Here is an 11,846-nt window from a genome sequence, read left to right on the forward strand (position 1 = left end):
CCTAAATCCGATTGCCTTACGCCTGGTCGGTTAGGGGCCTGCACAGTGATAGCAGTGCGTAAAAAGATGGTTAAACTATGGCCTCCAGCCGGTCATTGTCTATAGGTATACCTCTCAGAAATGCTGTAAATAGCTAAATAAGTTATTTTTATAATATTTAAATATTGTATTGAGCCAGTGTTATAACTTCCACCTCATTAAAATGTCATCCTGAGCTGGAAAATAACATAAATCAACAGGTGTAAATGACAACACATCCAAATACACCTGACCTGTTGTCTCTGGTGTTTCCTCGTCGTTCAAAAAAAAATCATAAAGGATGTCAAGACATTCACAACACACGCAACAACGTGTCTCTGCATTGTTTTGCAGTGACTTCTGTAGGACTCTCACTCGTTTCTCGTTGTTAAAGTCTATCCTATAGTATGTCAAGTATCCGCATACTGATGCTGAGCTCCCGAAAAAACAGATACACAATCCACTGGCCCCTTTGTTAGCGTCATTTCATTGACTGCTGGAGGAGAAGAGAGTCACTAATACAAAAAAAAAGTGAAAGAAGGCAACCCCGGCAACCATGATGTTGGTTATATTTGTGTAAAGGCTATCAGTGAATGACGAGGATTAGGACGAGTTAAGGAGATTATGTCACACATTCACCATTCACCCACCCCGGCAGCCACCCACACACATGCGCGCACACACACACACTCACGCGCGCACACACACACACACACACACACACACACACACACACACACACACACACACACGAAATAACTGCAAATGTTATTGATCTAACGTGATTTCCAAATCAGCTTTTTGTAGGTTTCATTTCGTAAATTCTCACCAATAAGACACGTTTTCATTACCTATGGCAAAGAATTTGTAATCCTTTAAAAATGTAAAAATAAATGAGTCAGTAAAATGGTCCTCATAATTAAGGTGCATTGTAGCTTTTATGTGAACCATTTATAAGAGGGAGAATAAAACACAATATGTGGCTATAAACTTCCTATTGAGGCTTTCTGTGTGTCCCTGCAGGAAAAAATCAAAGGAATATTATAGTGATTTCACCACAGGCTTGTTAGTCTCCAGCCTTGGCTGTGCAGCTAAAGGGCAGGTTGAAAGACACAACAATGGCTGATTGCAATTAACTACGCCTCTCCGCCTCGCCCCTGTCCGCTTAAATCGACACTTTGTGAGTCCATATGGCCTTCAGTGTACCGTGGGAATGAACACAATTAAAAACAGAATATGGATTTCTGGAGTTACCCGGCGAAAGCACAGCAAGCTGTCAAGGTCAGGGTGTCAGTGAGTTGGGGGCCTGCAGCCAGACCAAGACCCTCCGGACGACCGGGCACGGTTCGCGCCCCGGTGTCCAAATTCTGATCACTGACTGCAGGGGGTGACAGGAGGAACTTTAAACCAGCTTACCCACTAGTTGAAGATGGTAAATTAATTAATTAGCCAAATTTGAGGGCATAAGAGAGTGAAAGACATATTGTATCGAATTTTTATAATTTCAGTTTATTATTAAAGTGAGTTTTCAGGACAAGATTTGGTGTAACTGTAGTTTTTATCTGGTGTGAAAGTGAGTGTGAGGGGAAACAACAGTGTGGGATTATAGTATAAGTGCAGGATAGTAGTGAATAATAAGGCGCCCAAATGTTTGAAAAGTAAGAACTCAGATTAAATGAAATATGTTTTATATATATATAATATAATTTATATCATATTATATATAATTTATGTTTGTTTGTATGTATCTATGCGTTGTTTCTAAAAACTGCATTGGTTCAAATTAGTCAAGTATTCATCATTATATCAAAATCCAGCAGACTTGTTTTGGCTTCACAGTGCAGGGTGCCAATACTCTGTCTGTATACTCTCCAGCTAACGAGCTCTAACTTCAGATTGACCACATTAATCAATCGATGGCAAACCCTTTGAATGAGCACCGATAAATAAACCCAAATAACAACCTAGTTAAAAACACCTGCAACAGGATAAAAACCCCCTGTGATCAGTGGGGGAGGCTCAACGTGACATTAAAATAAGCCTTTAACAAAAGAGAGACAACTCACTTATGTGCAACAACATAAAAAAAACCCTTATTTTAACATTATTTCTAGAATATTGCAATAAGTTTGAATGCTTTTCTTCTTTGACGTTTCTATAACAAATATTAAAACTAAACTGAAAGTAAATCAGTACAATTTCTAGCTCAGCTGTGTAACAGTTGCTCTGACTGATCAATATCTACAGTGGGCCCCAAGCACTTATCACTGAATCATAAGGACTGCATGTGTAACCAGACACAATTGTTTTTGTGCTTGTGTGTGTAGGAAATGAGGAGCATGACACTGTTTTATGTCTGAGCCCCTTAAAACTCCCCTCCCCTCCCCCATATAGTAACCTCTCAGTGGTCGAACAACACAGCCTACTTCAGCAGTTCTGATATTCTTTACATAACTGCAAGTTTCCTGCAGCACCGTCTCAAATTCCGCTCCATGCAGAGAGTAAGGTGAGATTTTGTTGTATATTCTTTTATTTTTCGAATATGATTACATGTTGAATCATGTTCTCAGGTGTATCGTGGGACTACAAGAGAAGTAGTCCAATGATAAACCTAAAATAAACGAATCCAGAGCTAAAACAAATGTAAATTATGCAGAAAACATGTATGCAACACGTGTTTTTTGTTTGCAATGCCTCTTGATCCATGAGCAAGGCACTTCACATCGCTTGCACACACATTCACACGATCAGTCACTCTCTCTCTCTCTCTCTCTCTCTCTCTCTCTCTCTCTCTCTCTCACATACACACACACACACGCACACACACTCCCTCACACGCCAGTGACGTCAGGCTGGAGTTTGGAGTAGAAAGCCAAGTGGATGAAGGAAGTGGAGATCTCCACCCTCCAGCCTCCCCTGACACTTCTCATAAATATTACCAAGGCTTATTTGAGGAACTCGCACCACAAAGTCACATCGTGTCCTGGTTTTAACAAGCGTTCACCTGTCAGAATAGACGAAAATTGATTTTTTTTTGGTGTCTTTTTTCGTTTCTTCTTTCCCACCGGGCTGACACAGTCGGATGCGCTCCAGGCAGCGTTTTTCCAACTCCAACTTTATGCACCGCCTGGAGGGTTGCTGTAGCCGCTAACCGGTCGCTGTCCCGGGGGGGGCTGCAAGTCCGGCTCTCCGACCGTGCACATCGGAGGCGAAGATTTGTCTGATACAATGTACAACCGTACTGTGTCTTAAATTTGGGCTTCGTCGATCGGAGATCTGTCAAGTTGGGCAACTCGGGACGTTGACTTGCCGATCTCATCGCTGCTGGTAAAGACCCCCAAAGGAAAGTGCTGTGGTTTCACGCTTTTTTTTCATTGTTTTTGTCAGCAAGAATAAGAAGATAAAGAGGACCCCCCGTTTTATTTTCGTTCTGAACTTTATTATTAAGTCAAGTATCCATGATGAGCAAACCCGCCGGCTCAACAAGTGGCTGTCTGGATATTCTGAATGTCAAATCAAGTAAGTTAGAATAAGTCGTCTATATTTGGCCTTTCTCTGGCATGGAGAGTGTAAAAAAAAAAAGAACTGTTGTATGGTTACTTCCACGGCTTGTGCATGTCATCGGAGCTTCAATACAATAATTAAGTCAGTTGATTCCTCGTGGTCTTACAAAAATGTGAGTAGTGATCCGTGGGGAATAGCTGTCGTCCGTGTCCTTTTTCCGAGTACACACAGACACACACACACACACACACGCACACCTACACACACACACACACACACACACACAGTTGGCTGCGTAAACTTGTGTCCGTGGCTGATAATTATCACGTCCTCGGCCTGATTGGAAAGACATCTCTTAAGAAATATATATATTTTTTGTAAAGTTGAGAGGTAAAGAAGTGACCATCCACGCTCCGAATAATCCTCCTGCGTCCCACTTGGTGCCACTTGTTGCCTGTAATTTCCTTTTCAGCAATGTCCTTAAAAGAGTGATAATGCTTTAAACGAAGAGCGAGATATTTATCTAGCAATGATATGATTTTTAAAGCTCGTGTAAGAGACTCTTCTCTTATTGTTCTGCCCTTTTAGACAAATTATTCCAGCCCTTTAATATCGGTTTTATGTGCCTGCGGGCGCGCGTTTCTGTACTACTGCAGAAAAACGTTAATTTATATTATTAATCGTGAATGTAGTCAGTCTATTTAAATTAAATTGTCGAGTATTTTTCTTTTGGTGTTGGAGATTTTCTCGTGGTTTAAGGTTTTTAGATTAAATTGGAATGGGTGTGTAGTTTTTTCCTCATATACACAGGCCTCATAATCAATAGAAATTAAATCACAGTTATAATATTGGCACAAAGTGTGTTATTGCTCTGTTTCAAAACACATAACACTTCTGTTAAATTTACATTTCGCCTGTGTGTTTCTTTAAGTATCGTTCACCATTTCCGAATATGAGTTATTCATGTCAAACTGTTGCTTCTGTTGTGTGTAGTACCTCAGGTGCCTCAAATGTATTTAAATTGCTGTACACAACCGACCTGTTTTAAATTAGAATAAAGCAACAAACAGAACAACTTCTGTCATTCAAGTTCACATTATGGGTGGTCAGCAGAGACATTTCCTGCAAAACTTCATTTCCAGTTCTTTTAGCAGGTTTTTGCCTTGATGGTGATTACGTTAATAGAATATGCCATATATCCTCAAGCAATTACTGCACACAATGGAGACGAATTGGACCCCCACAGCGGGAAGTTAAATACATTTCCCCCATTCACAACAAAATTGTTCGTCATTTTATTTAATTGACTCTCAGCAATATACAATTTTATATTTGTTTGAGCTTATCTTGTTGAAATTCTGCGCACTTAAATCACTCAAAACTTTTATTTCAGGAGTGTAAATGAACTTGACTTGCTTAAATTCGGTTTATTAAATATCTGTTAATCAGTGAGTGACTCCAATGAATACAGTCAACATTTTTTTATAAGTAAAAACAAATTTAAAAAATCTAGATTCTACCTGGACTATAGATAATTAGAAATGGGGATATAACTTCTTATACAGCAGGTTGTTGTTGTTTTTTAAATTACTCCCGTGATCAGAAGATGACTTTCAACAGGCCTTATAGAGAAACTCTTAGCAGATATAAATGCTACATAAAACGTTGGTTCTCTCTATTTTATCGCAATTACACGGCTGTGGCCAACAGTTAAATAGCCAACATGTCCTTCTGATTCTTAATAATCTGGCAATTGAAGCTCTATAACTCTCTCCTGGAGTCATTGTTTTTGCTGCTCAGTGGTTATTCCCATGCTACCCTTTTTGACGGGTCAGTGGAGAATCAATGAGCAGGTGGCAAAACGTCAGTGTAATTACATAGACGGCTTTTCCCTCCAGAATAAAAAAAAAGACTCCCTCATATGCATACAAATATACCTCTATAGATTTGAATACAAAATCTCCACAAAAAAAAATCAAATTTTTTTCATCTACACCGGGGTCGATTTACATACACTTCATTTGAGTTGGTGAAACGAGTTGGTGCGCATTATTCTCATGGTGCAGTGTCACTCCCTAATCCTGGGGCCTATAGACCTGCGGGATAAAGCAGCTGTCGAGTCCCATTATGAAGGGGAGTTGGCAGCTTGTCGAGATCCAGGCAGTCAGACGAGGTTCAATGGGGGAAAATCATTAAGTTAACACTTTCCCCTAATGTCTCCATTGTGCGCCCTCAGGCCATTGTCTTAGAGAGCTCAGATATGACGCTTCCCACCGGACTTTATTCTTGAAATGTGCGCCGTGAATTCCCATGGACGGTCGAGGTGCGGGGCGCTGTCCAGTGTGTGTGTGTGTGTGTGTGTGTGTGTGTGTGTGTGTGTGTGTGTGTGTGTTTTGTGGGGTTGCGGACAAAAAAAAACAAGTAATTTGTAAGACGATTTGTCCACAGTGCAAAATGTCCAAAATGAGTTCATTTTTGGCATTTACTGTATGAACACAGTGCCAACTCAAGCAGACAACCTAAAACTCATTTAACTGAAATACAGAACTAAACTGCAAATAATTTTTTAAAAAGCTATGAGCATATTTTCCAAGTTTGTGTCAACTTTGGAACTAGTTCTTGGAATTTAGCCACTTCTTCAATATTCATGAGAAACGATAAGCAATAGTCACAATTTGCCATGTCTTTTTATTCATTTAAAATTGAGTCGAGTGGCTCTCTAGTGATTCTGTGAGCGGTGTCTTACTGAAACATGGACCTTTCTCAGGTCGGATTCTGGACATTCCATGCAAAGTGTGCGGCGACCGCAGCTCAGGGAAGCATTATGGTGTTTACGCCTGTGACGGCTGTTCGGGATTCTTCAAGAGGAGCATCCGCAGAAACAGGACCTACGTCTGTAAATCTGGCTCTCAGGTGAGGCTTCCTCCTTATTTCTTATATATCCACGTTTAAGTCCTATATGCTTGTTTTCACGCAGGCCTCTAGTGTCGTATTTGTATCATTTATTTTGTGGAGAAGTTAGAGACACAAGCAATCAGAAAAAGGAATGGGAAGCTTTTCCATTCACAGTCATCTGAGCCTAATAATCTGTCACGTGCTCTCAATAATGTCTCATCAGCAAACTACAGTTACAGCACTTGTCCCAAGAGAGATTTGTGCTCTTAGTGTTATTAGAAGCGGGATTTAAGTGACACGACGTACCTGGTCCTCATCCAAAAACCATTAACAGCTTTACGCACGGAGTGCGCTTTTTACGCGCAGATTTGCTTTTCCCTGTTGGCGCTATGTTAAGTCTCCCTTGATGAGCCTAATTGTGTCATGCCTCTACCATTAAGTATTGGGCTAAACACCGCGCTGCTATAATGTAGCAGGTGTAATCCAATCTAATGTGATGACTCCAAGGCGAGGATTTAGGCAGCAGAGGGCGGGATAGAGTACTTATCCTCCGGGATGAGGCCGCACTAGAGCCGCAGGGGAGCAGGTCGATAACTACACGATAATAGCACGATCTCTCACCTGGGGATTGGCCTCCCAGGAAGATAAAAGCAACAAGCCCCTGCCGTGCAAACTGAGATAAATTCAACTGAAGGCTGTAACTGTCTTTCTCTCCCCGTCTTTCTCTCTGTGCAGGGCGGCTGTCCCGTCGACAAAACTCACAGAAACCAATGCCGAGCGTGCCGTTTGAAAAAGTGTCTGGAAGTGAACATGAATAAAGACGGTAAATGGGCTTAATTGAATTATCACTTTGGCCATAGGCACGCCATGCAGTGGGGTTTGGGTTCGAGGTGGGCAGCTCGGATGGGAAACTGTATTGAGGCTGTTAATCGACCCTCAAAAGATGAAACGGGTTGATAATTATCTACTCTTTATTTATTTTAAAGGGGAAATTATTTATACTGTGTGGGAGCATTCATAGATTACAGCTCATTGAAGCCAATTATTTTGTCTGTCGCACAAACAAAATGTGCTCTTTGAGTCCTTAATTTTGGGACCAGTTAGTTCAGCGCAATAAAAAAATAAACTGGTAGTGAGATAAATAACTCCCTCCTGTCCCCTAACTCTGTGTCCCTCCTGTCCCGTTTCACAGCCGTTCAACACGAGCGGGGGCCGCGGACGTCCACCATCCGCAAACAGGTTGCCCTATATTTCCGGGGCCACAAAGAGGTGAACGGATCATCGACCCATTTCCCGGGATCCTCCCTGCCCGGCCCTCCCTTCTTTACCACGGTCACGCAACTGGAGCCTCACAACCTGGAGATGGGCACAGTAGCCACCACACCGGAGAGACAAGCCATCGTGGGTCTGGCACAGCCCACCCCTAAGGTATATCTTGGGATGTATTTAAAATTATATATTTCTTTAAAGCCTAGGATTTGACTTACTTGGATTATAAATTGTTTTTTTTTACTGATCACTCTATAGTCTGTTTGTTCTTTACTGGCCATTTATAGCATTTCATGTCATTTTTAAAAAAATAGAATGATCAGAATATACACTTCTTTTAATAGTTTACGATTTTCCGTGGATATTTGTATTATAGCCTTTCTAAATGTTATTATAGGATTACATTTTTTTTTTTTTTTTTCGTAAGGGTTAGAAGTTGAAATTCTTGTCCCTATTTGGAGCCACAAATCCGCCTATTAGATTTCTCACTGTAAATCCACCACAAGCAACACTAATGATTATAAAATCAGGTGCTGGGGCTTGGAATTTGACCTTTGTTGTTCACCATTCTCTGAACGGTTTCATTATAACACAGACTGATACATGACGGCGATGATCTCTTTCTCTCCCTCCAGTATCCCCATGAAGTAAGCGGCACCCCCATGTACCTCTATGAGGTGGCGACGGAGTCTGTGTGCGAGTCAGCGGCGCGCCTCCTTTTCATGAGCATCAAGTGGGCAAAAAGTGTTCCCGCATTCTCCACCCTCCCTTTATCTGACCAGGTACTTGGATTGATGGGCTGAAGTTTAAGAGTTTTAAACAAGGAGTCCAAATATTATCCCGCAGGGGCCTTTTGAAAATGAGCAGCAGTCAAGGGAAACTGTTAGGAGAGGAATTTTATGCTTATGTTTTATGCTGGTGATGTTACTAATGTACTTCTGTTTAATAAGAGTCAAAAGGGCTTCAAATAGAATAAATCATTGGTGCATTGTGGTGCACAGTTTAACACTGAAACAATTGCTCTTTGCAGCTGATTCTGCTGGAGGACGCCTGGAGGGAATTATTTGTTCTGGGCATCGCACAATGGGCCATTCCTGTGGACTCCACTACTCTTCTTGCTGTTTCTGGTATGTAACAAGGCATGAGAGAGCTTATCTGAATACAGGCCACTAACAGGCCTCATGAGCTGCAGATGTAAATGTGTTAGCACAGTCCAGTCGATGTCTGCATACTGCTGCAGTGTTAAGACATTTTCTCCACATTTCTTCACAGGAATGAACACTGAAAACACAGAGTCTCAGCGGATGAATAAGATCATGTCTGAGATACAAGCACTTCAAGAGGTGGTCACCAGATTCAGACAGATGCGCCTAGATGCAACAGAGTTTGCCTGTTTGAAATGCATCGTGACATTCAAAGCTGGTTAGTATTATTATCTCACTGGGTACTTCACAGTATTCTCATTTAACCAAAAAGGAGTTCTAAGTACCAAAAGCCATTATTTGCGCAAACTCAAGCTTCCCTGCGGCCTAAACCCATTTCTGGAAAGGGAAGGGGAATTAAAAAAAAAAGAGATTTCAGCAGCTCAATTACTAGTATGTCATCATTTATACATCACACCACCTTTTTTAACTGTTAAAACCCTGTCTTTGTTTTACAGTTCCTACACATGGCAACACTGAGTTAAGAAGTTTCCGCAATGCCAGCGCCATTGCTGCACTACAAGACGAGGCACAGCTCACTCTCAACAGTTACATACACACCAGGTAAGATTCAACTCAGTCAGTCTATCTACCATAAGCTCATGCATTTTGCACCATCTCCTGCAGGTAATTAGCAGCCAGATTCATTATAAAGTTAATGAGGCAATAAGCCACTGTAGTCTCCTGTAATTGTTCACAGGTGCAACAGTTGAACCTTATTTTTAATTAGCAGCTACTTGTCACAGGTGTGTGTTAATTGAATAGGTTGCAGCAGAGCGTCTGCATATAGAAATGCAGAAAGATGTTGTTTTTGACTCCCAGTGATTTCTTTTCAGGTACCCGACTCAGCCCTGTCGCTTCGGAAAGCTGCTCTTGCTCCTGCCGGCACTCCGCTCGGTCGGCCCGTCCACCATAGAGGAGGTGTTCTTCAAGAAGACCATCGGCAACGTGCCCATCACCAGGCTCCTCTCCGACATGTACAAGTCCAGCGATATATGAGTTCTCATCATCTGTCCAGGCGCATGGAAAAGACTTGAGCTGAAGGCCCAGAGACCCACCCAGCAGTTGACAGAATGTCAAATCATAGCAGGTGTAACCATGGGATGAATCTTTTTTTCTGAGCACAAAATCTTTTAGGCCTTCTTAAAATAGCCTATTTAGGCCTAGGCTCCCTTGAAACAAAGACTGCAACACAGCAGGAATTCACCAAGTAGTCAGTTAACAGTTGCTCTAGTTAAGGAATAGCCTGTAACTTTCATTATAGAATTACCTGTATGATTCTGAAAAACTGCAATCTCTGGTGTGGGCACAGACAGCCTACAATGTTTAAAAATCGCCTAAAGACTCTGTAGAACACCCGCCAAGTATGTCTGACAAAGAAATGTTATATATTAAGAAGTTTTTTTCGAGTGTCTGTGAGACCAATGAGCTTGACGACCAATTCAGTCTTTTATTGCTGTGTTCAATCCCAATGGAGGAAACCAAAAAAGATGATGCATGCGTAATGGGGGATGTGAATCGCTGTCCCTCGATCCGGTGCTGAAACCAAACGCACGGGGCAACGAAGAAGAGGTGCCAACTCTATGAAGAATTAGGGGGTGGGGGGGAAAGACTTTCAAAGCATACGCTTGCACTGCCTCCTCACTGTAAAACTACATTCATCTGAAGATGGTGTTTGTATTTAAGTGGTTACTGTCCTGTTTGTGTTGGTGTGTCCTGTTTGAGGCGCAGCATTAAAAATGTTTAGGTCGACTTTGTGAAGTTAGACACTAACACTGGATAAAATATTCAGCACTTGGAAATGTTTTTTGTGGCCTGTGATGTTTTTATTCTGTTGTAAATATTTGGAGTTATAACTATTTAGAGTTGTAACCGAGAGAATAAAAGACACTGAATTAATCTGTATTCAAATAACCTACAGTAGATATAAAACTACCTGCTGCAGTTTTGAAACTTGTTTATAATACACATCATTGCAAATAATGGTGATGCTCTTCTCAGATCTGATTTTATTATCAATGTAAAGTTCAATTTCAAAAGATTTCTCAATAACCGAAGGATAAAGAACACGTGCTTAAGTAACTAATGTACGACTCATGATGATTTAATGCTGGCTATAGCAGGAATTCATGTTGCTCACCATTAAGACATGAAATCACTGTGAGTTTATGTGATTTGTTACCACTTTATGGATCATTAATTGTTCATTTAAAGAATCATTTCTACATTAATTTTAATGCCATTATATTTGCAGGAATTCAGTTACATTAAAAGTCCTAATTTATGTCACATTCTTAAGTTTGAGATGGCACCTAAACAGACTGACATGTTTAATATAACAGAATGGCCACTGGCCTCCCAAATAAAGCAACCACAGCTATTATTACAAGTTGCCTTGTTGACATGTGTCCCTTCAAGTAAAGTCGTGTTGTGATACTAATTTGAAAATAATTATGAGTACAGGTATGAAGAGGTACTTGGAGGCTTATTGAATGCATAGATCCAAAATACCAGTTTCTATTTAACTGGATTCAAGGTCATTTGGTGACTTATAATTAAATGTATGAGCTAACTGTGAATAAATAATTTATTGATGCGCTATTAAGCTTTAACTAATTAAATAAACTCTCAGTGACTTTATCTTCATGATACATCCTGTATTAATTCATGCATTAACTGATCACAAGTCATACATTGGTAATGCATTACTTAAGCATGTGTTTTTCACCCTTACTATGAAGTGCTATCCATTTCCCTGTAGAAGTAGCCTGCTCTAATCTAAATAAAACTCAGGACTGTTTAAAAAAAACCTCTCTGATTAGCCATAGGTCTAAATGTTTATGTAATGAAGCTGATAGATTAGGTATTTATTGAATCATAAATGTAATAATAAATAGTAATGGTTGGTGCAGCTTGACAGGTCAACAGTCCAAATCATTAAATGTAATTATGCGTGGA

General features: G+C 40.7%; 1 protein-coding gene across 2 annotated transcripts; it reads left to right on the forward strand.

Annotated features, from left to right (window-relative positions):
- The first annotated feature begins 2,923 nt into the window (after window positions 1-2,923).
- Window positions 2,924-10,974, forward strand: nr2e1 (nuclear receptor subfamily 2, group E, member 1). 2 transcript variants are annotated; one of them, XM_051408549.1, is made up of 9 exons: window positions 2,924-3,537; window positions 6,290-6,435; window positions 7,153-7,240; window positions 7,610-7,845; window positions 8,322-8,468; window positions 8,717-8,813; window positions 8,959-9,108; window positions 9,347-9,452; window positions 9,725-10,974. In XM_051408549.1, the coding sequence occupies exons 1-9, from the start codon at window positions 3,477-3,479 to the stop codon at window positions 9,885-9,887; spliced, it is 1,194 nt and encodes a 397-aa protein (XP_051264509.1). In that variant the 5' UTR covers window positions 2,924-3,476; the 3' UTR covers window positions 9,888-10,974. The 2 variants fall into 2 exon arrangements, with proteins under 2 accessions (XP_051264509.1, XP_051264511.1); XM_051408551.1 differs by lacking the exon at window positions 2,924-3,537 and adding an exon at window positions 5,818-5,845.
- Window positions 10,975-11,846: the final 872 nt, after the last annotated feature.

Source organism: Dicentrarchus labrax, unplaced genomic scaffold, assembly GCF_905237075.1.
Source record: "Dicentrarchus labrax unplaced genomic scaffold, dlabrax2021, whole genome shotgun sequence".
Classification (NCBI taxonomy): Eukaryota; Metazoa; Chordata; class Actinopteri; family Moronidae; genus Dicentrarchus; species Dicentrarchus labrax.

Coding starts and splice junctions, on each gene's coding strand:
- nr2e1 (XM_051408549.1), top strand. CDS start 3,477: ATGATGAGCAAACCCGCCGGCTCAACAAGTGGCTGTCTGGATATTCTG. Junction 3,538..6,289: donor TATTCTGAATGTCAAATCAA/GTAAGTTAGAAT, acceptor GACCTTTCTCAG/GTCGGATTCTGGACATTCCA. Junction 9,453..9,724: donor AACAGTTACATACACACCAG/GTAAGATTCAAC, acceptor ATTTCTTTTCAG/GTACCCGACTCAGCCCTGTC.